Source organism: Microcaecilia unicolor, chromosome 3, assembly GCF_901765095.1.
Source record: "Microcaecilia unicolor chromosome 3, aMicUni1.1, whole genome shotgun sequence".
Lineage (NCBI taxonomy): Eukaryota > Metazoa > Chordata > Amphibia > Gymnophiona > Siphonopidae > Microcaecilia > Microcaecilia unicolor.
In genome coordinates, this window is record NC_044033.1 from 516,983,874 (window position 1) to 517,010,452 (window position 26,579).

The 26,579-nt window shown below is 45.3% G+C and overlaps 1 protein-coding gene across 1 annotated transcript in view; it reads left to right on the forward strand.

Moving 5' to 3' along the window:
- The first annotated feature begins 814 nt into the window (after positions 1-814).
- Positions 815-26,579, forward strand: part of GRIK2 (glutamate ionotropic receptor kainate type subunit 2) — a 989,144-nt gene continuing 963,379 nt past the window's right edge. The window contains exons 1-2 of the mRNA XM_030195188.1: positions 815-824; positions 1,377-1,544. Coding sequence (XP_030051048.1) covers positions 815-824; positions 1,377-1,544 — 178 coding nt within the window. The remainder of the gene's footprint in view (positions 825-1,376; positions 1,545-26,579) is intronic.

The window sequence follows — 26,579 nt, forward strand, 5'->3', positions numbered from 1 at the left end:
TGCCATACAAACAACGTACGATTTGATATCTTTCCGGAAGCTACTAAAGACTAACCTGTTCAAAGAAACTTACAAAAAGAATCCTTCGTAAAAGACTTAACATTAAACTGTACCAGTTCAAGCCAATATTGAACTTTTAATTTGAATACATTAATCACATTGTTATTACTGAATGTTATACTTTATCCTTGTTATCACATACATGATATGTATTACTTATTTATCTACTTCTAATTTACTTGTACCATATACAAGTTACTTGTACCAGACCGTATAAGTCTGCCCTCCCCTATCCTCGCCTCCCAACCACCACCCCCTCTTCCCCCCACCTGCTCCGCCACCCAATTTCAGCTAAGCTTCTGAGGATCCATTTCTTCTGCACAGGATTCCTCTATGCATATCCCACGCACGTTTGATGAAAACGATAATAATGTAGTTCAAACATGCGTGGGATATGCATAGAGGAATCCTGTGCAGAAGAAATGGATCCTCAGAAGCTTAGCCGAAATTGGGTGGTGGAGCAGTTGGGGGGAAGAGGGGGTGGTGGTTGGGAGGCGAGGATAGGGGAGGGCAGACTTATACGGTCTGTACCAGAGCCGGTGATGGGAGGCGGGACTGGTGGTTGGGAGGCGGGAAATACTGCTGGGCAGACTTATATGGTCTGTGCCCTGAAAAGGACAGGTACAAATTCAAGGTAAGGTATACACATATGAGTTTGTCTTGGGCAGACTGGATGGACCATGCAGGTCTTTTTCTGCCATCATCTACTATGTTACTATAATTGTATTAATACTCTGTACTTCTCATTCCAATAATGGCGATGTGTAAGCCACATTGAGCCTGCAAAGAGGTGGGAAAATGTGGGATACAAATGCAGCAAATAAAGAAATAAATAAATAAACTCTATTTAGGGAATATTTGCAGTATATACATCCTCACTTGAATTGCATTGAATTCCCTTTCCTTGTTGGGATAGATTAGGGAGGTGTGTGTTTGTGTGTGTGAGTTCTCAAAAACAAAATCATTGTTAGTTAAAAAAGAAACCTGCAAAAATTCCAGATTTCCCCATGATCTTTATAGCAACCAGACTGTTGTTACTTTAAAAAAAAAACCTTTATTTGATTTGATTTTTAATTTTCAGTTCATACAGGGTGTGTATTAACTTTTCATCTTCTGCACTTGTGAACTCTTGCACCGGACCAAAACCTGCAATTTTCAGCAAAAGCAAATGGAGCAATTTAATGGAGAGTGAGGGTAGAGAAGAGAGACTTACCTGCTGAAAACGCTGTCTGTGTCACAAATATTGGTACATTTTTAGTTAATTGAAACAATATTTTAACTAATAGAGGTCCTCTCTTCTTTTTTTCCTGTCCCAGGGGGTATTTTTGAATACGTAGAGTCTGGACCGTTTGGAGCAGAAGAATTAGCATTCCGATTTGCAGTGAACACCATCAACAGAAACCGAACCTTGCTGCCAAACACGACATTAACGTATGATACCCAAAGGATAAATCTCTATGATAGCTTTGAAGCATCTCGAAAAGGTAAGGGTCTATTTGCATAATCTTCCTCCGTACAAGACAGCAGCTGAAGTCACTTAATTTTTCCGTCAAAAGACGTTGCCTGTCAAAGCAGCATGAAAAGGAATTTGAGGTTCAGACACCAGTAGAGTTCAAAAGATTTTCTTTTCATTCTTTTTTTTTAGATTTTATTTTTTTAGGTCGCTTGAGGTTATGCTGTGTGCATTATTTTAAAGGACGCGTGGTCTGCTGATACATACGTTTGTACGTTAAACTACATTTTTACGTAATAGAAAGTTGAATGCAAGGTACAAAGGTGCTTTATTTGTGGAAATGTATTGAAGGGTTTAAGTAACCTGGGTAAGGGGTCCTTTATTAAGCTGCGGTAAAAAGTGGCTTGCGATAGTGTAGACGTGGGTTTTGGGCGTGCGCTGAAATATTTTTCAGTGCACGTACCAAAAATCTCTTTTTTTTAAAAATGTTTCACAAAAATGGATGTGCGTCAAAATCAAAATTGCCTGCGTCCATTTTGGGTGTCTGACCTTACCACCTGCCGTAGACCTAATGGTAAGGAATCTGCATGGTAAGGACCTACGCACATCAGATGCCACTTGGCACATCTGAAAATAAAACATATTTTCCAGACGTGCAAAGTGGACGCATGCCAAAAATGAAATTACCGCGGTAGTCGGGCGGAAAGTTCATTTTGGCACATGTTGGGCATGTGTAGTGCCTACCAGGGGCATAGCTACGTGAGGCCATGGGGGTCTGGATTTGGCCCTGGACCCCCCTGCCGGTGACCCTCTTGACCCCCCTCCCGCTGCCAACCCGCCGTCAACCCGCCGTCACCGTCTGCTATCTTTGTTGGCGGGGGACCCCGACCTCCGCCAGTCAAGGTCCTCTTCTTCCTTCGTTCTGTTTCTGAGTCTGACGTCCTGCACATACAACGTGCAGGATGTCAGAATCAGAAACAGAAAGAAGTAAGAAGAGGACCTCGGCGGGGGGAGGGTTGGCGGCGGGAGGGGCGGTTGAGAGGGTCATCGGCAGGGGGGGGGTCAAAGTTGTTGTTGGTAGTGTCGGTGTCGACGGGGGGGTCAGCAATGGCAGGGGGTGGCGGCGGCAATGGCGGGAGGGTCGGTGGCGCCGGGAGGGCTAAAATGTGCCCCCTCACCTCGGGCTCTGGACCCCCCTCCTGCCGATGTCTGGCTACGCCCCTGGAGCCTACCATGGCTTAGTAAATGGGGCCCATAGTGGGAGTAGGTGTAGACTGACGGACCTCCAGAAACACAGCGGGGGCACTGTTTAAAGTGAGCAAAAATACTTCTAATAGTACACAAAACAGATTGTTTAATATTGCACCAAAAACACTTGGGGGATCAATATTCAGCAGGCAGTGGTGAGTCTTTTTTAGCTGTCACTGTCGGCGCTTTCCCAGCTATTTAATGTTGGACTATATCCAGACAATGGCGAAGAATGTCCAGGTTTATGTGACTTTTATGCAGTTAAGCGCAATATTCAGCACTTAAGCACATAAGTGACACCCGCATAAAGGGGTCCTTTTACTAAGCCATGGTAAACAATGGCCTGCGTCACTGTAGGTGCATGTTTTGGGTACGTGCCGGGCCAGTTTTTTACTGCGTCTGCAAAAAAGGGCTTTTAAAAAATGGGACGGGAAAAGAGCATGCGGTAAAACTGAAACCAGCGCATGTCTAAAATCAGCCTGAGCCCTTAACGCCACCCATTGATCTAGCGGTAAGGGCTCACACGCTTCATGCGCGGTGAGCAGTCGGCCTGTTCCAACTGCCAATTACCGCCGGAAACAGCACGTGTGGGAGGAAATAAATAAATAAATCATCCAGGCGTTATGGGCACACGCTAAATCTGAAATTACTGCCGGGGGGGGGGGGGGGGCGGTAGCCTGGCAGTAGTCTCATGCGTAGAGCCTAATGCGCCTTTGTAAAAGGGCCCTAAAGATAGGACTGACTTTTATGCGGTTCAATTTGACTTCTAAACTTAGACGGTTAAGTGGTGAATATTTGCCCTTAATCGCATAGGTGACAACTCCACCCACGCAATGTCCACAAAACAACCAGCTGTGAGTTTAGTGGTCAGTGGTGATATTCATTGGCAAGAACCAGTTAAGTACCATTGAACATCAACAGATAGCCCCGAGCAAGCCGATTTAACCTGCCAAGAGCCGTTTCTGGCCGGTTAAATCATTTTGGATATCTACCCCAGAAGGCTGTAGAATGGTAAGCTGGGTTCTGCCCTGACTGAGTATCCTCAGTCTTGAAGTAGGTACTTCACGCTGTCTCAAGGAATACTCGCCACACCAAGAAGTTATCTTTTGTGCAAACTTTACTGAACTCTGCTACAGGCAGTTAATCCAAACTCCGTAATTCCATATGTACTGTCAGCATTTGGTTTAAGAGGTTTTCTATCCTTCCAAGAGCATTGGGTACAGCCTTATCCACTAATGAAATGTTTCTTATTACAATCCTGAAATATGTACATATCTACGACTCCTCCAGTTCATCATCCATCACTTTGGGCTACGTGGAGGGGCATAATCAAACGCGAACGCCTATCTCCATGGGCATCTATGTCCGAAAATGGGTACGTGAAGAGGCGGGACAGACCGTATTTTCGAAAAAATGGACGCTTTTCAGCTGGGCATTTGATTTTTTTAGCGATAATGGAAACTAAAAATGCCCTGCTCAAAAATGTCCTAATCCGAGCCATTTGGTCGTGGGAGGGGCCACGATTTGTAGTACACTCGCCCCCCTGACATGCCAGGACACCAACTGGGCACCCTAGAGGTCAGTGCGGTGGACTTCAGACAACGCTCCCACATGCATAGCTCCCTTACCACGGGTGCTGAGCACCCAACCCCCTCCCCCAAAACCCACTACCCACAAATTTACAACACTACCATAGCTCTTAGGGGTGAAGGGGGCACCTACATGTGGGTACAGTGGGTTTTGGAGACCTCCCATTTACCAGCACAAGTGTTACAGGTAGGTGGGGGGGATGGGCCTGGGTCCACCTGGCTGAAGTGCACTGTGGTACCCACTAAAAGTGCTCCAGGGACCTGCATACACACAGGCCTCTAGGACTTGTTGCTGCTATATAACATTGGCACACCAGTTGACACCTGAAGACTAATCTCTCAGAAAACATCCTTTATTGGAATAAGCACGCTTACTCACAGTTAACTGCAGATCAGAGGTTGTGCACCACTGGCAATGAGTCTCCCTGGTACTGAGATGAGCAGTAGGTCCGAGCTGGCAGAATGCTGTACAATGCCCTCTTTCAGCCACATTCAAGGGCAGAACTAAGTTGTCTAACGTGGCTAACACGTGAAAGGGATCTAAAACTGGCTTACAAAAATGGCCACTACCTCATGGACTACCGGAAACAAAACAGGGCACACTCTGACCCAGTAAGCAGGGGGAAAAGCAGCATGGGAGTAGAGCCTACCAACTACTAACATCGTGAGCATTTGCCACAAGCTACTGGAATCACGGAGCCCAATACCCTACACCCACCACAATGCATTGCTGATGTGACTCTGCAGTGCACATAACAGAAAAGGTGTCAAACTCACCCGAGAGCCACATCAGAACCAGGGAAAGGCTGTCACAGGATAGAATACATTCTGCTGTCATAGAGGTGGGTACGGCATTTGAGGCTGGCATAGAGGCTGGAAAAAAAGTTTGTAAAGTGGGTTTTTTTTGGTGGTGGTGGTGGGGGGGGGGGGGGTTAGTGACCACTGGGGGAGTACGGGGAGGTCATCCCGGATTCCCTCCAGTGGTCATCTGGTCAGTTGGGGCACTTTTTTGGGACCTGTTCGTGAAAAAAAAGGGTCCAAAAAAAGTGACCCAAAATCGCAGTAAAAACGCCTTTTTTTTCAATTATCATCTAAAGACGCCCATCTCTCCTTGGCCGATAACCACGCCCCAGTTCCACCTTCACCACGCCTCCGACACGCCCCCATCAACTTTACCCATTTCCGCGACGGATTGCAGTTGGAAACGCCCAAAATCGGCTTTCGATTATACCGATTTGGGCGCCCACGGGAGAATGACGCCCATCTCCCGATTTGGGTCGCAAAATAGGCGTTTTCTCTTTCGATTATAAGCTGGATAATCTCATTTAAAAAAACTCCAGACTGCCCAAAATACAGCAGCGAGGCTGATATTCAGCATAACACGCTTCGAAAGTGCCAACCCCCTCCGAGAAAAGTTGCAATGGCTCCTAATCAAAGAACGGATCATTTTCAAAATCTGCACCTTAGTCCACAAAATCATATACGGTGCAGTCCCAGGATACATGACAGACCTTATAGACTTACCAATAAGAAACAAAGTTAGATCGTCAAGATGCTACCTAAACCTACACTACCCAAATTGCAAAGGACTGAAATGCAAAACAACTTACGCAGCCGGCTTCTCCTACATAAGCGCACAACTATGGAATGGGCTCCCAAAAGCTGTGAAAACAATCCACGACCACTTGAACTTCAGGAAATCACTAAAAATCTACCTCTTCACAAAGGCCTACCCCAACGACCCCCACGTAACCCTCTTCACCTACCAACACAGCATGACTATGATCGAACAGGACAACACAAAATCTTCATCCATTCCGACTCTCCACTTATACCTCATACGATCACTAGACAACTTTGTATTTGTTATCCACCGACTGGGCAAACGCCTTTGACGGTACTATGTAAGCCACATTCAGCCTGCAAATAGGTGGGAAAATGTGGGGTACAAATGCAACAAATAAATAAATAAATAACATAAGACTTCTACATATGTTCATGTAGGAGCAATAATATGTACTGTCACACAGTGAAGGTAACAATGTATCCAGTGAGGTAGTTGCTATTTATAACGTTCCTACTGCACTTTTTATTTTTGTGAATTTTCGCATAAATGAATAAGAATCAACGAAAAACCTTTTAGCATCAATACATGTCATAGGAAATGTAAAAACTGAGCAGACACAGTGCAAAAAAAATATGTAGAAACTACATATCATAGTTATCTAGAAATACTTTGATGACCAGATTTCTAGCTCAGAGAACTGATTGTATACGTACCTGCACATAATTTGATTGCAACCACAGAAAGGCAGTATATCAAGTCCCATCCCCTTTCCCCTTTCCCTTATCACCTTTGCAGCTGAGTATGTGGACAATGACTGGGCAATTTAGAGTCACTTGAATCTTCACACAGTGGTATTATGAGATGCTAGGTCTGTGCTCTCATTAGTGTTAATTTGGGTCATTAGTGTGTCTTAAAACCATTTAGGGGGATGTTTACCAAGCTGCACAGGTAAGTATGCAATAGTCCCACACTAACTGCTACCGCATGATAAAACCAGCCAGCATGGTAAAAATCCAGTGCTTGTTGCTTAGCCTCAGCAGGGTCAGGATGTGGGAAGGTCATGAGAGGAGATGGGGCATGCCTGGCACTGGCAGCCAGCACATGGGATGTCACTGCATGTTAGTTCTCATGACTGCCAATAGCATGGTGGCAAGTATCGTGGCCATGGCCCTGAAGGAAAATCTCTCCAACCCTCCACTCAGGAAACTCCCACTATCAGGACCCACCCCCCAGCATTCCTGATTAGGAACTCCAATAGTGAACCACCCTCTAGATCAGACTGCCCAACAGGAACCACCCCAGAGCTGGCTTCTCACAGGGACTCCCCCCCCCCCCCGAGCTGAAGCCCCCAAACTCACCATACCTGAGTCCTTCCTATAACCCTCCTTATTATGGCAGGATGCTCCCTAGTGATAGAACAATGAGACAGTATCTAGGGTTCATAGCTGTCATTTTGAACCCTGACCACTCCTATCCTGGTCTCTAGACTACCAGGATAACCCCTGGGCAGGTCCTTGGAGAGTCAGGGATGGAAGAAAGTCCAATTATTTATTTTTATTTATTTTTTATTTTTGTTACATTTGTACCCTGCGCTTTCCCATTCATGGCAGGCTCAATACGGCTTACATGGGGCAATGGAGGGTTAAGTGACTTGCCCAGAGTCACAAGGAGCTGCCTGTGCCTGAAGTGGGAATTGAACTCAGTTCCTCAGTTCCCCAGGACCATAGTCCACCACCCTAACTAGGCCACTCCTCCACTGTTGCTACTATTTGAGATTCTACATGGAATGATGCTATTCCACTAGCAACATTCCATGTAGAAGTCGGCCCTTGCAGATCACCAATGTGGCCGCACAGGCTTCTGCTTCTGTGAGTCTGACGTCCTGCACGTACGTGCAGGACGTCAGACTCACAGAAACAGAAACCTGCGCAGCCTTCTACATGGAATGTTGCTAGTGGAATAGCAACATTCCATGTAGAATCTCCAATAGTAGCAACATTCCATGTAGAATCTCCAATAGTATCTATTTTATTTTTGTTACATTTGTACCCCGCGCTTTCCCACTCATGGCAGGCTCAATGTGGCTTACATGGGGCAATGGAGGGTTAAGTGACTTGCCCAGAGTCACAAGGAGCTGCCTGTGCCTGAAATGGTGACTGGGAGTCACTTCAGCTCAGGGGAGTTCTTGGGGGGAGGACCAGCTCTTGGGGTTTCCTGTTGTGAGAGGTATGATCTGGAGGAATCATTGTGGAGGGTCCTGTGTGGAGGGTCCTGTGTGGAGGTACTGTTCAGAGGATCACAGCAGGGAAGCTTGATCAGGGGTTTCCTGTGGGAGGATATTATTTGGGGAGGAAAATTTGACCCGAACCACTTCAGTGGCAGCATGTTTTAATTTTTTCTGCTGTGGGTCACGTTCCATCATTCCATGCCTCAGCAAGGTAGTACAGGTGCACTTGCACGATGCCCCCTGCATTGATGCACAGGCTTTGCACTTAGAGCAATTCTATAACTAGGCACATGTGGATCCGCATGCCATGCGTGCGTCAATACCATGATAAAGAACACATATGCACATAAGCACCTTAAACTCTAATCTATAAGGGCATATGCACGTTCAATAGGATGTATACATAGGTGGAGCATGGAAGCAGCAAGGGCGGAGCTCCGAGTTCCATACATACCTTACAGAATTGGTTTAAGGGGATTTTATCCACCATATCATACATAGTTTGAAAGAGCTTGTTCAGAGAGTTGGTCAAACCCATGTGGGGTTCCACAAGGGTCGCCTCTTTTGCTAACACTTTTTAATGTATTCTTATATACATTAGGTTGGGCACTGTGAGGTAAAGGATTTTGTATTCATAGCTATGTGGATGATATCACTATCCTTATTCCAATCTTAGACTCGCTGGATTGTATATCCACATCTATTCAGTGTTGTATGTCTGTAAATGGCACTTGGATGTTAAATTATAAACTGAAATTAAATTCTGAGAAAACTAACTTCCCCCCCCCCCCCCCCCCCCCCCCGTGTGTCGGCATTAGTGCATGGCAGTCGCTAGTGCGGCTTAGTTTTTGCTGTTGGATAATAATCCTCATCCATTAATCGATCATACTATTGTTGACCAAGTTAAATGTTCTTTTTCTCCTGTTATTAAAATATTGGGAATGCTTTTAGATTGCTCACTTTCATTAGAGCCTCAAGTTAATTCTGTGGTTAAAAGTTCCTTCTTTCTTATGAGGAATTTGAGAAGAATTAAACAATTTTTGGATAATGAACAATTTAGACTACTTGTTCAAGCTTTACTTTTGTCAAAATTAGATTACTGTAACTTGATTTTTTTTTTTAGGGACTTCTAGGTATAATCTTCAACGCTTACAGACAATTCAAAATACTGCAGTCAGATTGATTTACTCTTTCCGTAAATATAATAGGATTTCGAAATTTTATATGGACCTCCATTGGCTTCCCATGGAAGCCAGGAGATTGCTTAAATTTGATTGTACACTTTTTCATAAGTAATGCCACACTGGGAAAAGACCAAAGGTCCCCGCCTGCTAATTTCAGGTCCACGACAGCGGCCAATCCAGGCCAAGGGCACCTGGCAAGCTTCCAAAACGTACAAACATTCTATACATGTTATTCCTGGAATTGTGGATTTTTCCGAAGTCCATTTAGTAGTGGTTTATGGACTTGTCCTTTAGGAAACCATCTAACCCCTTTTTAAACTCTGCTAAGTTAACCGCCTTCACCACGTTCTCTGACAATGAATTCCAGAGTTTAATTATGCATTGAGTGAAGACAGATTTTCTCCGATTTGTTTTAAATTTACGACACTGTAGTTTTATCGCATGCCCCCTAGTCCTAGTATTTTTGGAAAGCGTGAACAGACGCTTCACATCCACCTGTTCCACTCCACTCATTATTTTATATACCTCTATCGTGTCTCCCCTCAGCCGTCTCTTCTCCAAGCTGAAAAGCCGTAACTTCCTTAGTCTTTCCTCATAGGGAAGTCGTCCCATCCCCGCTATCATTTTAGTCGCCCTTCGCTGCACCTTTTCCAATTCTACTAAATCTTTCTTGAGATACGGCGACCAGAATTGAACACAATACTCAAGGTGCGGTCGCACCATGGAGCGATCCAATGGCATTATAACATCCTCACACCTGTTTTCCATACCTTTCCTAATAATACCCAACATTCTATTCGCTTTCCTACATGGTGACTGTCCTGAGTATTTACTATTTATTTTAGAGTTAAGTTCCTATAAATGTTCTCCTTTTCCCTTTCCTTCACTTAAGGGAGTTAAGAAATTCAGGGTTTGTGATACGCTTCTTGCCCATCAAGCTTCCAAAACTTGGCGGTCATTTGCATCCGTTAGGAGTTACGGATCAAGAAAGGGATCTGGGTGTCGTCGTCGATGATACGCTGAAACCTTCTGCTCAGTGTGCTGCTGCGGCTAGAAAAGCGAATAGAATGTTGGGTGTTATTAGGAAGGGTATGGAGTCCAGGTGTGCGGATGTTATAATGCCGTTGTATCGCTCCATGGTGCGACCGCACCTGGAGTATTGTGTTCAGTACTGGTCTCCGTATCTCAAAAAAGATATAGTAGAATTGGAAAAGGTACAGCGAAGGGCGACGAAAATGATAGTGGGGATGGGACGACTTTCCTATGAAGAGAGGCTGAGAAGGCTAGGGCTTTTCAGCTTGGAGAAGAGACGGGTGAGGGGAGATATGATAGAAGTGTATAAAATAATGAGTGGAATGGATCGGGTGGATGTGAAGCGACTGTTCACGCTATCCAAAAATACTAGGACTAGAGGGCATGAGTTGAAGCTACAGTGTGGTAAATTTAAAACGAATCGGAGAAAATTTTTCTTCACCCAACGTGTAATTAGACTCTGGAATTCGTTGCCGGAGAACGTGGTACGGGCGGTTAGCTTGACGGAGTTTAAAAAGGGGTTAGATAGATTCCTAAAGGACAAGTCCATAGACCGCTATTAAATGGACTTGGAAAAATTCCGCATTTTTAGGTATAACTTGTCTGGAATGTCTTTACGTTTGGGGAGCGTGCCAGGTGCCCTTGACCTGGATTAGCCACTGTCGGTGACAGGATGCTGGGCTAGATGGACCTTTGGTCTTTCCCAGTATGGCACTACTTATGTACTTATGTAACTTGTTTTTTGAATAATTTGAGAGTATGCACATTTTAGAAAGATGCTCAAATCTGCTCTTTTTAAAGACTTTCTTGCCGTTTCTGATTAAGTTCTTGTTTCTTTTTAACTTTTATTAAGAGGATGTTGTGATCTTGTAAGCCCCTTTGAACCGAATTGGTGTCAGTGGTATATAAATCATAACCTGTAGCCTGTAACTCACTTGTTTCAGCATGCTTTGTATGTGTAGTGGTTGGGTCAACTCTGCAGTGAGAGGTCAAGGATGGGTTTAGTTGTTTGAATTTATGATATTTTGTTTCGATGTTTCTGGATATGTTTCTTGTATGATTGGAATTGTGTTTGATTAGTGTGGAGGGGCATAATCGAAAGGCGCTGGCCATCTCTATGGGCGGCCATCTACGGCGCCGACGCCGCAAGTGGGCGGAGCCAACTGTATTTTCGAAAAAGATGGTCCACCATCTTTTTCTTCGCTAATACGGTTGGGCCCGGCCAAATGTCAGACTTCGCCGGGTTTGGGATGGCCGGCATCGTTTTTCGGCCATAATGGAAAAAAAATGCCGGCGATCTCAAACCCGGCGAAATCCAAGGCATTTGGTCATGGGAGGAGCCAGCATTTGTAGTGCACTGCCCCCCCTGACATGCCAGGACACCAGCCGGGCACCCTAGGGGGCACTTCTAAAAAAATTTAAAAAAATTAAAAATAGCTCCTAGGTGCATAGCCCCCAAAATCCCCCCCAAAACCCACTTCCCACAACTCTACACCATTACCATAGCCCTAAGGGGTGAATGGGAGGCACCCACATGTGGGTACAGTGGGTTTTGGGTGGGTTTGGAGGGCTCCCATTTACCACCACAAGTGGAACAGGTAGGGGGGGATGGGCCTGGGTCCACCTGTCTGAAGTGCACTGCACCTACTAAAAACTGCTCCAGGGACTTGCATACTGCTATCAGGGAACTGGGTATGACATTTGAGGCTGGCAAAAAAGGTTTTTTTTTGGGTGGGAGGGGATTGGTGACCATTGGGGGAGTAAGGAGAAGTGATCCCCGATTCCCTCCGGTGGTCATTTGGTCAGTTGGGGCCCCTTTTTGAAGCTTGGTCGTGAAAAAAAAGGGACCAAGTAAAGCCGGCGAAATGCTCGTCAAGCCTGGCTTTTTTTTCCCCATTATCAGGCGAAGCTGGCCATCTCGTGAGCACGCCCCCGTTCCGCCTTCACTACCCTACTGACACACCCCTTTGATGTTTCGCCGGCTCCGAGACGGAAAGCAGTTGAACCCGGCCAAAATCGGCTTTCGATTATACCGATTTCGCCGGGTTCAGGAGATTGCCAGCCATCTCCCGATTTGTGTCGCAAGATGGCCGGCGATCACTTTCGAAAATGAGCTGGATAGTTAGTTTATTCTGTCCCATCTACAAGTAGTGGTCCTTTCTGCTTTTACTGTTTTAAATTTCTTTTATTGAAACTACTTTAATTTGCATGCAACTAAGCGGCATAGCAAGTTTAATAAATGATAAACTGTAAGTTGCACCCTTCTCTCCTTATCGCAAGGGGAAAAGGCTATGGAGATTAGCTATTATTTGCTTGCTTTTCTTTCTTTACTTCAAACTGTGTTTATCAATATCCTACAATTCCTCTTTTAAACCCCAATCTTTAAGTTACCAAGCTCAGAATAGAATAATGTCACTTACCCACAGAGATGTTCTCTTCTCTCAGAACTTCTCAGAGTTAGGGAAGCTGTCTTGAACACCTGATTATTCCTTTTATTTTGAGAAAGATAGCTAGGGTGAATAAAAGTATTGTCTTCCTTACAGGAACAGAGCGTCTCTGAAGCTCAGACAATAAAAGGGGTCTCAGGTAGTTAGATTTCTTTCTTTTTTGAGTTTTAAAGTTAGGTAGTAGGTGCAATACAGAAGAACCCAGATCCAGAAGACAGCGGTATGCGTTCCTCCCGGCAGTGGACGCAGAGCTAGCCAATGCAAGCAAGCATCGAGCTGGTGAAGACAGGTTTTTTTTCTGAAGTTTTCAGAGAGCAAGAAAAGAGGAAGAAACAAAGACAGAAATAGACACGCAGACAAATCTTAGAAAAGGACAGAGACAAAGGGAAACACAAACAGACATGCAAACATTTAAACATAAAAGTGCACTTACCATATCAAAAGTTTTCTGTTTCATTGTACAGAGGGTTATACCTGCAATGAAAAGTTCCGTTTCGAGGAACGGATCCAGCTCATTAAGTTAAGATATTGGAAAACAGTTATAACCATAGATGGAGAAGGTACTTATCTGAAACCCCTACGAGAAAAACTACACTGGCTCCCACTTAAAGAACGCATTATGTTCAAAATATGTACCCTAGTTCACAAAATCATTCACGGAGATGCCCCAGCCTACATGTCAGACCTGATAGACTTACCACCCAGGAATGCTAAAAAATCATCCCGCACATTCCTCAATCTTCACTTCCCCAACTGTCAAGGGCTAAAATACAAACTAACGCATGCGTCAACCTTTTCCTACTTGAGCACACAGTTCTGGAACGCGCTGCCTCGCAGCCTGAAAACGATCTATGAATTAACTAACTTCCGTAAACTACTGAAGACCCATCTCTTTAACAAGGCATACCACAAAGATCAAGAAATGTGAACCCCTACGAATATAAAATGAAAACCACAAAAAGAGCGGAAGATGAACCAAAACTAGCATATACGCTTTTACCCGCTACCAGACATCACCAGCGTATTTTGTTTTTCGTTTCATGAGTTTCTCGGAGGTGCATCTGTAAGCGTCAAATTCAAGACCCCTGAGAAAGGCCTGTTGGCTGAAACACGGACCGTGTAGAGTCCCAATAAACTTTTCTGGTGCTCTTACTCTCTATGGTCCTTCTCTGGTCTGTTTTGTTCATCTTCCGCTCTTTTTGTGGTTTTCATTTTATTTTACGGGAGATTTGGACTTTCTTTTTGTTGGCTCCTACAAATATATCCAGAACTGTCCTATAATATTTGCTTGTCACACTACTGTCATGTTTCATCATTATCATGTTAACCAAGATCCTATGTAATACTAAATGTATATTCTCTTTTATACTTCCACCATTCATGATGTATTGTAAGCCACATTGAGCCTGCAAAGAGGTGGGAAAATGTGGGATACAAATGCAATAAATAAATAAAATAAAAATAATTGATGTTGATGTTTCCACTTTGTTGACGTATGGTGATGTTAACCTCTGATGGGTTTGCTTCATAGACAGCCCAAAATCTAGAGAAAGAAAAACAGGCTGAATTGCTAATGTGTACTTGGAGATTTATGGTATTTATTTAAGCTAACTTCAGTACACAGTTAAGAGAAATTATTTAACAGAAGCTTCTGAACCATAAACTGTTTCATGCAATAAAACAACTAATTTATGGACCTCATGGACTCTATTACCCTCCCCCTCTTTTCCCTCGACCCTTGTAATTACGATCCTTCCTAGTCACCTTACTATATAGTTAATTTGTTTGTTTATCGGACTGGCGATTGCCTTTATGGACTGATGTTAGCCACATTGAGCCTGCCGGGAAAATGTGGGGTATAAATGTTATAAATAATAAATAAATAAAATTGCTTTTTGTATCTGTTCCCATGCTTCATTGCTGGGGTATTGATCAGCACTAGGGTTAGTGTTCTGCTACTCTATTTCTATTTGTTGACCTGCTCACCATCATTCCAAAGCAAGATGCAAACCTTACATCTGACCTCACTGTGATCTTCATTGGGGAGATCTGAAGTCTTGTCCAGGAACCGGATGTCTGCAGAACCAAGCTTTGCTGTATTCCCCTCTAGTATACCCCCTGACACAGCCCTGAAGGCGAAACATGGCCACTGAGGCCTACTTTTATCTGTATTTGTACAATAAGGCTTTTATTCTACTGCTATGCTCTGGCGATTTGGTGGTCTGCTGTTGATGCTGCTGTTCCAGCATCATAGATCCTTACCCTCCCATTCGAAACAGACAGAAGAGTGAGAATTAGAGCGTTGAAACTGAGGCGCGAAAGAGCATGCTTGTTTTTTATGTATGCTCCTTTGGTACACACACACATTTTGAAGTCTAGTAATATTCAGTAGGCAGACCTCATCTCTGGATCAGGGGTGGGGAGAGGGGGATTTGACCAGAAGCCCACATTTGGCTGAGCTTTTTAGAATCCAGGAGATAGGCCTTTGAATGACTTTTATAATAGTAATAATTGTCGGTCATTGTTGACCTGAGCTATATTTGAACTAAAAAGGATCCTCAGGAGCTTAACCGAGATTGGATAGCAGAGCCGGTAGTGGGAGGCGGGACTGGAAGTTGGGAGGCAGGGATAGCGCTGGGCAGACTTATACGGTCTGTGCCAGAGCCGGTGGTGGGAGGCGGGGATAGTGCTGGGCAGACTTATATGGTCTGTGCCAGAGCCGGTGGTTGGGAGGCGGGGCTGGTGGTTGGGAGGCGGGGCTAGTGCTGGGCAGACTTATACGGTCTGTGCCCTGAAGAGCACAGGTACAAATCAAAGTAGGGTATACACAAAAGTAGCACACATGAGTTGTCTTGTTGGGCAGACTGGATGGACCGTGCAGGTCTTTTCTGCCGTCATCTACTATGTTACTATGGTGAAAGTGTCCTTGTTGTTATGCCATGCCATTAAGATGTGCCATCTCCCTGTGGTATTATAGACTGCTAACCAGGGCTTTTTTTGAGGGGGTACTTGGGGGTACTGAGTACCGGCAGCTTTTCCATTGTCTGCTAAAATTGACCCATGGTCCCCAAGTTTTAATGAAAGAGCCCAGGCTCTACACACCGATTCTGCCTTGTCATAGATTCTGTGACTGGTTGCAGGGGGTCTGACTATTGTGGGGTGGGTCCCTCAGTGATTATCCCACCCCTGAAGGGTGGCCTAGCATTTGAGTACCGGCACCTTTTTTGCTAGAAGAAACACGCTGCTGCTAACCTACTTGTGTTTTGATCTCAGAACCTGGAATGAGGTGGCTTTGTGCTGAATTATGCATTTTGGGTTATGATGTGAGCTGAACTGAGACCAACCAGACATTCAGCGGCACAAGTGGGATTCCAGGAAGGAGACGTGATCTCTACTAAACCTCTCACTTCCTTACTAAGTGCTCATTTATATCAAGGATATATAAAAATATAATTTCATTAATTTCTAAAGGCAAAGGCTGCAATTCTCCAATCAACTGTTTCTTCTCAAAACTTATTTTTAGGGTGGAGATCTGAAGTTAGGTTAATCGCACATATTTTTACTAAAATAATTTCAGTTTGCTTTCATGGTGGCAAACATGTTAGCACTTTACTAAGAACCAGGTTTAGATCCTGGTTCCTCAAAGGCTTTTAATTAAGCCAAAAAAGAAAACATGGGCTAGAAGAAGAAACAAACAATAACACAAGACAGTAGCTTTGAGAGAAACCCAAATTAATTATGTTCACTCATAGTAACATAGTAGATGACGGCAGAAAAAGACCTGCATGGTCCATCCAGTCTGCCCAAGACAAACTCATATGTGTATACCTTACCTTGAATTTGTACCTGTCCTTTTCAGGGCACAGACCATACAAGTCTGCCCAGCAGTATTTCCCGCCTCCCAACCACCAGTCCCGCCTCCCATCACCGGCTCTGGTACAGACCTTATAAGTCTGCCCTCCCCTATCCTCGCCTCCCAACCACCAACCCCTCTTCCCCCCAACTGCTCCGCCACCCAATTTCAGCTAAGCTTCTGAGGATCCATTCCTTCTGCACAGGATTCCTCTATGCATATCCCACGCATGTTTGAATTCCGTTACCGTTTTCATCTCCACCACCTCCCGCGGGAGGGCATTCCAAGCGTCCACCACCCTCTCCGTGAAGAAATACTTCCTGACATCTTAGGAGAAAAACACTGTTATAGTTATTGCTACAATTATTTCTCATCTCTGTAGCATTACCAGAATTATATTGCACTGTACACATGACACGGTCCTTGTTCCATGGAGATTATAATCTCTTCAAGTCAGAAAAGCAGTACAAACAAGATAGGGGGTTTTCGTTTCTTATGGGAATGGTTTAAAAAACACGTGTATGAACAAAGTAATAAAGCATTAATATTTAAAAGTAGTGTCAGAAAAGTGGGCTTTTAGGCCAAGTAGGGGAAGAGAGGGAGCCTGATGTGGAGGGGCATAATCAAACGGGAACGACCATCTCTAAAGGCGCCCATCTCTAAGGACGTCCCGGCGAAGGGGCGGGGGGAAACCGCTATTATCGAAACAAGATAGGCGTCCATTTTTCGTTTCGATAATACGGTCGGGGACGCCCAAATCTCAACATTTAGGTCAACCTTAGAAATAGTCGACTTAAATGTTGAGATGGTCATCCCCGGTTTTTGGCAATAATGGAAACCGATGAAGACCATCTCAAAAATGACCAAATCCAAGGCATTTGGTCGTGGGAGGAGGCAGCATTCATAGTGCACTGGTCTCCCTCGCATGCCAGGACACCAACCGGGCACCCTAGGGTCACTGCAGTGGATTCACAAATTGCTCCCAGGTGCATAGCTCCCTTACCTTCAATGCTGAGCCCCCCAACCCCACTCCCCACAACTGTACACCACTACCATTGCCCTAAGGGGTGAAGGGGGGCACCAACATGTGGGTACAGTGGGTTTTGGGTAGGTTTTGAAGGGTTCACATTTACCAGCACAAGTGTAACAGGTAGGGGGGGATGGGCCTGGGTCCGCCTGCCTGAAGTGCACTGCACCCACTAAAACTGCTCCAGGGACCTGTATACTGCTGTCATGGAGCTGGGTATGACATTTGAGGCTGGCAAAACATTTTTAATTTTTTTTTAGGGTGGGAGGGGGTTGGTGACCACTGGGGGAGTAAGGGGAGGTCATCTGGTCAGTTTGGGCACCTTTTTGAGGCTTGGTCGTGAAAATAAATGGACCAAGTAAAGTCGACCAAATGACGCCCTTTTTTTTCCATTATCGGTTGAGGACGCCCATCTCTTAAGCATGCCCCAGTACCGCCTTCGCTACACCTCCGACACGCCCCCGTGAACTTTGGTCATCCCCGCGACGGATTGCAGTTGAGGATGCCCAAAATCGTTTTTTGATTATGCCGATTTGGGCGACCCTGAGAGAAGGACGTCCATCTCCCGATTTGTGTCGGAAGATGGGCGCCCTTCTCTTTTGAAAATGCCCCTGACAGTGATTCAGGCAGTTTATTCCAGGTGTTTTGTGCAGCAAGGTGGAAAGAACTGAATGTACACTGCTCTGATATCTTTCAGGCTTGTGAATGGTATATAAGACATAAAGAAATAAGGAAAAGAACGGAGTCTGGTGCTGGCAGAACTGGACACAGATAAGAAGGACTTCACTGATGAGTTAGGGTGGTGGACTTTGGTCCTGGGGAACTGAGGAACTGAGTTCGATTCCCACTTCAGGCACAGGCAGCTCCTTGTGACTCTGGGCAAGTCACTTAACCCTCCATTGCCCCATGTAAGCCGCATTGAGCCATGAGTGGGAAAGCGCGGGGTACAAATGTAACAAAAATAAAATAGATACTATTCGAGATTCTACATGGAATGTTGCTACTATTGGAGATTCTACATGGAATGTTGCTATTCCACTAGCAACATTCCATGCAGAAGGCTGCGCAGGCTTCTGTTTCTGTGAGTCTGACGTCCTGCACGTACGTACAGGACGTCAGACTCACAGAAGCAGAAGCCTGCGCGGCCACATTGGTGATCTGCAAGGGCCGACTTCTACATGGAATGTTGCTAGTAGAATAGCAGCATTCCATGTAGAATCTCTAATAGTAGCAACAGTGGAGGAGTGGCCTAGTGGTTAGGGTGGTGGACTTTGGTCCTGGGGAACTGGGTTCGATTCCCACTGCAGGCACAGGCAGCTCCTTGTGACTCTGGGCAAGTCACTTAACCCTCCATTGCCCCATGTAAGCCGCATTGAGCCTGCCATGAGTGGGAAAGTGTGGGGTACAAATGTAACAAAAATAAAATAGATACTATTGGAGATTCTACATGGAATGTTGCTACTATTGGAGATTCTACATGGAATGTTGCTATTCCACTAGCAACATTCCATGTAGAAGGCTGCGCAGGCTTCTGTTTCTGTGAGTCTGACGTCGTGCAGGACGTCAGACTCACAGAAGCAGAAGCCTGCGTGGCCACATTGGTGATCTGCAAGGGCCGATTTCTACATGGAATGTTGCTACTATTGAGATTCTGTTGCTACTATTGGAGATTCTACATGGAATGTTGCTATTCCACTCGCAACATTCCATGTAGAAGGCTGCGCAGGCTTCTGTTTCTGTGAGTCTGACATCCTGGCACAGGCAGCTCCTTGTGACTCTGGGCAAGTCACTTAACCCTCCATTGCCCCATGTAAGCCGCATTGAGCCTGCACATGAGTGGGAAAGCGTGGGGTACAAATGTAACAAAAAATTAAATTAAATTATAGAGAAATAAGAGAACTTCAACAGGAAGGGAAGAAAAGGTGTCTGCTTTCTTTGCGGACAAAAGCTCCTCTGGGATCAGAGTTCGGCTACATCCTGCCTGAACATAAAACAGACACAGAGGCGCTTCCAAAGGAAAAATAAATTCCCACCTCTAAACAGAGGTGACTGGGAGAAGGGGGTGAACTGAATCTGGGGCCAGTAAGCTCAGGAAGGGGTTCAGGCCAAACAGAGCTCTGAAAATGCTGTTTTCAGCAACGAGCACATAGAGATCATTTGGTTGCAGTGGCATCTCTAAGCAAACATATTTGGGGTGGCAATGGGGAGGCCAGCCAAAGTGACATTTCTGTACATCATATCCCTCTTCCCCCTACTTTAAATTAGCAATATAATACACTATCGCCTTATAAGAAAAGGTAAAGGGTCATAGATTTGATATACTACCTTTTTATGGTACATAAGAATAGCCAAAAAAGCAAAACAGCGAAGATGACTAACAAAACAAAAATAATAAAAAAAAATTAAAAACAAGAAAATATCAAATTAAATTTAAAAATACAAATACATAAAAAAATAAAAAAAATAAAAAGGACGACACTTGTTCATAAAAAATTAAAACACTTTATTAGCCAAAGGATAGCAGGGAGAAATGGACTCGACACAGCTGTGTTTCGGCTATGCAGGCCTGCGTCAGGAGTCTTCTCACCGTGTGTTGATTTTTAACTCTATCCAATTGTATAAGGAATATGTGTGTTTCTTTCTGAACTATAGCCTTAGGTAATCCTTGAAAACAAAGTGAAGAATAAACCGTCAGAGCAGCGTCCATTTCTCCCTGCTATCCTTTGACTAATAAAGTGTTTTAATTTTTTATGAACAAGTGTCGTCCTTTTTATATTTTTTTTTTATTTTTTTATGTATTTGTAAAATACAAATTTGATATTTTCTTGTTTTTAATTTTTTTTTATTATTTTTGTTTTGTTAGTCATCTTTGCTGTTTTGCTTTTTTGGCTGTTTTTCTTGCGAAGATTGGTTTCTTCTGTTTTTTGTACTACATAAGAATAGCCATACTGGTCAGACCAATGGTCCATCTAACCCAATATCCTACTTCCAACAGTGGCCAATCCAAGTCACAAGTATCTGACAGAAACCCAAATCGTGGCAACATTCCATGCTACAAATCCCAGGGCAAGCAGTGGCTTCCCCATGTTTGTCTCAATAGCAGTCTATGGACTTTTCCTCCAGGAATTTGTCCAAATCTTTGTTAAATCCAGATACGCTAGGTGCTGTTACCACATCCTCCGACAAAGAGTTCCACAGCGAAAAAATATTTCCTCCTATTTGTTTTAAAAGTATTTCCATGTAACTTCCTCAAATGTCTCCAAGTCTTTGTACTTTTAGAACGAGTAAAAAATCAATATACTTCTACTCGTTATACACCACTCAGGATTTTGTAGCCTTCAATCATATTTCCCCTCATCCGTCTCTTTTCCAAACTGACTGCGTGGACATAAGCTTTGAGGCATTCATGCTTCTGTATCCATCTCCTGAAATGATGACATCTCCCACTTCCGGGTGCGTCAGCAGCGACTGTGCCCAATCACAAAATAGCAGCGCGAGCCAACTCCGTCGCGTACCTGTGCTGACGGGGGAGCCCAACCCCCGACAGCCGAAGTCCTCTTCTCGTCTGCGCCGGCGTTGTTTGCTGAATGGTCTGATCAAGCTTCTGTGCATGCGTCTGTTGTCAGACGCACGCACAGAAACTTGATCAGATCATTCAGCAAGCAGCGCCGCGGCAGCCGAGAAGAGGACTTCGGCTGTCGGGGGTTGGGCTCCCCCGTCAGCACAGGTACGCGACGGAGTTGGTTCGCGCTGCTATGTTGTGATTGGGCACAGTCGCTGCTGACGCATCCGGAAATGGGAGACGTCGTCATTTCAGGAGATGGATACAGACGCACGAATGCCTCAAGGCTTATGTCCACGCAGTCAGCTTCAGAACGTTGGAGGTGCGTTTTATTATATAGGATGTATAGTATAGCATAGGATCTGTTGCGGACAAAGCAAGCGAGATTAGGCAAATTGGGTAGAACTGTGGATCCTGTATATGAAAAGCAGTAGGGAAGGTTTCGGTTGGGAAATTATAGGTATGGAATACAGTGGGGAGCAAGATAATAATGATACTGTGAACGTGGTTTGCAGGGGCTGTTCTAAAATAAAATGAAATTTATGTGCAGAGAGCTAATTAGGAAAGAAAGATTATTTGAGCTTATTCTGCCTTATCAAAAGCATCATACCAGTTCAAAAAATATTCGGCTTGCAAGTGGCTTCTCCTTACCACTGTCCTGTGTTTGCTGCTCAGTTTCTACATCAGTTCATCGTTCACGGAGCCCATCCCCGATTGCTCAGTTTATTTACAAAACTCTGGCAGCGGACTGAATGATAAACTGTGCAGAAAGCCAAATACACTACATCTGGTTCGTAGCATCGATCTAATTCCCTGGTTGCCTAATCAAAGAAATTGATCAGATTTGTCTAACACAATATCTCTTTAGTAAAACCATGCCGTCTCAGATCCTGGATCCTGTTGGATTCAAAATACTTCATTATCCTTTCCTTTAAAGAAGTCTTCATTAATTTTCCCCAGCGCTTTTGGTCTGCAATTTCCTGTTTTCTCTTTATTACGTTTTTTTATAAAGAGGGAATTCAGTCTTCTTTCTCTGGGCCTATGGAACACTTCTGTCTTCAGAGATACACTGAACAGCTAAAGTCCCACAATCCTCAAAATAGCAACTTTCAGTCATGAAGTGGGCCCCGTACTTCCTGCTTCCATGAAGGTGGGACCCAGCAGTGGGAAGGCCCTGAGACAGAACAGAACAGCGTTCCTTAATCACTGGCTGTGCTGCCGGCCATCAGGACAGGTTAGTTAGAGGCCCCAGGAGGAGAGGGCATGTGTGGTGAGGGAGAGACCCTGGACTTGAAGGGGTGGGAATGACGGACATGGAGATGTGCTGGACCATGGGGGCGGGGGTGCTGATGGGAGATGTGCTGGACTTTGGAGAAGGGAAGGAATGGGGAAAGAGGGGCTGGAGGGAGATGTGCTAGACTCTATGGGAGGGGAAGGGGGCTGGAGGGAGATGTGCTGGACCCTGGGAAGAGGAAGGGGGGTGGAGGAAGATCTGCTGGACCCTGGGAAGGAGGAGGGGGCTGGAGGAAGATTTGCTGGACCCTGGGGAGGGGAAGGGGGTGGGGTCTAGAGCAAAATGTGCTGGACTCTGGAACAGATTTCCTGAGCCCATACGCCATGCGCCCTCCCTGCCCATTTTCAAGTCCTTACTCAAGGCCCATCTCTTCTCCCTTGCTTTTGGCGCCTAACCACCTTCCCCATTCCTGTTACCTACACTGACTACGTAGCCTGTTACTGTTAGATTGTAAGCTCTCTTGAGCAGGGACAGTCCCTCCCCGTGTTTAAACTTGTACAGAGCTACGTAACCCTGGCAGCGCTATAGAAATGCTAAGTAGTAGTAGTAGTAGGTTGGGGGTGGAGGGAGTTATGCTAGACTATGAGTGGGAGCAGGGGAGTGATAGGACAGAGACCAGAGATGCTGGGCATGGAGTAAAAACAGAGACAGGGACACAGGACAATGGTGAATAAGGGGTGGAACAGGAACACAGAGGGGAAGGATAGGGACTCAGAGAGGCAATGCTGAATTTAAGGTGAGGGGATAGACCCTAAAAGGGCAGATACTGAACATGGGGTTTAGATAGGGATAGGGACACAGAAGAGAGGTACTGGATAGGACAGATAGGGACACAGGAAAGATGGATGGCAGACAACGAGAAAGAAGAAATGCCAACTAGGAGACCTTGAAACTGCGTGGCCTGGGCCCCCGCAGATTTCGCCCTGGCCCCCCTCCCCGCCGTCAACCCTCCCCCGCTGCTTACTTTTGCTGGCGGGGGGCCCCAACCCCCGCCAGCCGAGGTCCGACCCGCAGTCTTCATATTTCGTCTTCCTCCGTGGCCATGCTGCAAGGAAGTAACGCTGCAGTGCTGCTTCGTTGAATCCAGTTCGGAGTCTGACGTCGCAGCACGTGCCCCCCCCCCCCTCTCTGGCTCTGGCCCCCCCTACCGCCGGATTCCAGATACGCCCCTGCCTTGAAAAGTCAGGAAAAATGGAGAAAAGAAGAAGACAAAATTGAATGGAAAAATAAAACGTTCAGACTACAAAGGTAGAGAAAAATATTTTACTTTATATTTATGAACTGGACCATGTCAGCTTTGGGAAATGTGCATCTCTGATATCTTTAATTTCCATTTCTGTTTCTCTAGTATTACTGGGGTGGGGGGGGGGGGGGGCACAAACTGGGTATCTGTGCTACCGGAGAGAGGGGGAGGAGCAGTGGTGTGCTGGAGCAGGTTCTCACAGGCTCGCAAGAGCCGGTTGTTAAGTTTTTAAGAATTTTGGGAGCCGGTTGTTAAAGTAGGGCCCTCCATGGCTACTTTAACAACTGGCTCCCAAAATGTGGACTTGGGCCCCCTGCTGAATTTTCTTTTACTTTGCTGGTGGGGATGCTGAGCCCTGCCAGACAAGTAAGTAGACTGCTGCTGCTCCCCGCTCCTTGTTTCCAGCTCAGAGCAGCAGGCTGGGACTTCTCGAGCATGTGAGAGAAGTTCCAGCATGCTGCTCAGAGCAAGACGTTGGGAGTGGTGGCAGTTCATTTATTGGCTACCAGCAAAGGTATGCCTAGCGTGCCCGCACGAAGGGAGGGAGGAGAGAGAGGCAAGTGTTGCTCCCCCCCACCCCCACCCGGCCACCCCTGGCCCTTCCAACTGCAGAGCTGGCTACGTCCAGAGAAAGAGCCTGTTGTTAAAAATTTACCAGCACACCCCTGGGGAGGAGGACTGCGAACTGGGTGTCTGTGCTACTGGAGGGCGAGGAAGGGGGAGGGGGAGCAAAGATTGGTGTCAGTGTGCTGGGGTGCAGGAGCTGGGGAAGTATATGCAGATGGAGAAGATAAAAAGCTGTAGAAGGCTATTTAGAAATCAGTTTGGAAGTGTCATCATTGGGCGACAGCTACTGGTGGGGGGAAGAGTTTATGCCACAGGAGGGTATATGGAGTGGTGATTGACAGATCTATAGGTATGTGCATGCTGGGGGGAAGCAGAGACAGAGCTATGGGTGTATGTGTGTGTGCGTCTCCTAGATCCTAAGGAACTTTGTCAAGTCCTAGAGCCCTGTGTAATATTTGTAGTGCCTGCCTCTTTTTAGGTAGGGTTTATATTGTTTGAATCACACGAATTAGTGCAAGTGTGTTTGCTACATATATGTTGAGTTAGGATTTTTTTTTCAGGTTTGACATAAGACATAAGCATCGCCACACTGGGACAGACCAAAGGTCCATCTAGCCCAGCACCCTGTCTCCGACAGGGGCCAATCCAGGTCACAATCACCCAACAAGATCCACGGAGGAAAGCATTTGGTACTGCTTGTCTCAGGAATAGTGGATTTTTCCCTACGTCCATTTCATAACATTCTATGGCCTTGTCCTTCAGGAAGCCGTCCAACCCCTTTTTAAACTCTGCTAAGCTAACCGCCTTCACCACTTTCTCCGGCAACGAATTCCAGAGTTTAATTATGCGTTGGGTGAAGAAACATTTCCTTCGATTTGTTTTAAATTTACTACACTGTAGTTTCATCGCATGCCCCCTAGTCCTAGTATTTTTTGAAAACGTGAACAGACGCTTCACATCCACCTGTGCCACTCCACTCATTATTTTATATACCTCTATCATGTCTCCCCTCAGCCGTCTCTTCTCCAAGCTGTATAGCCCTAGCCTCCTTAGTCTTTCTTCATAGGGAAGTCGTCCCATCCCCGCTATCATTTTAGTCGCCCTTCGCTACACCTTTTCCAATTCTACTATATCTTTCTTGAGATGCGGCGACCAGAATTGAACACAATACTCAAGGTGCGGTCGCACCATGGATCGATACAACAGCATTATAACATCCTCACACCTGTTTTCCATACCTTTCCTAATAATACCCAACATTCTATTCGCTTTCCTAGCCGCAGCAGCACACTGAGCAGGAGGTTTCAGTGTATTATCGACAACGACACCCAGATCCCTTTCTTGGTCCGTAACTCCTAACGTGGAACCTTGCATGACGTAGCTATTCGGGTTCTTTTTTCCCACATGCATCACCTTGCACTTGCTCACATTAAACGTCATCTGCCATTTAGCCGCCCAGTCTCCCAGTCTCGTAAGGTCCTCTTGTAATTTTTCACAATCCTGTCGCGAGTTAACGACTTTGAATAACTTTGTGACATCAGCAAATTTAATTACCTCGCTAGTTACTCCCATCTCTAAATCATTTATAAATATATTAAAAAGCAGCGGTCCTAGCACAGGCCCCTGAGGAACCCCACTAACTACCCTTCTCCATTGTGAATACTGCCCATTTAACCCCACTCTCTGTTTCCTATCCTTCAACCAGTTTTTAATCCACAATAGGACATTTCCTCCTATACCATGACCCTCCAATTTCCTCTGTAGCCTTTCATGAGGTACCTTGTCAAACGCCTTTTGAAAATCCAGATACACAATATCAACCGGTTCCCCTTTGTCCACATGTTTGTTTAGTCCTTCAAAGAATTGAAGTAAATTGGTCAGGCAAGATTTCCCCACACAAAAGCCGTGCTGACTTGGTCTCAGTAAGTTGGAACAGAATTGTGAAGTACATACTTATTTTGTAAAATACAGTATATGTGTAGACAGATGGAATGCCTGCATGATTTCCATCTGCTTCAGAGTAGGTATAAATGTATTCGTTGGCATTGCTTGTCATTGGGGCTGGGATCCGGGAGCTTTTATACAGCCACATAGGCACCCTGTTATAAGATGGGCCTGGATTGACTAGTTAATGAAATTTCCTTCTGCTCAAGATATGCAGCAGCTGACAATGGTTTATAGGAGACTTTGAGAGAATGCAAAACGTATAGCAGGGTTAGTGGGTCC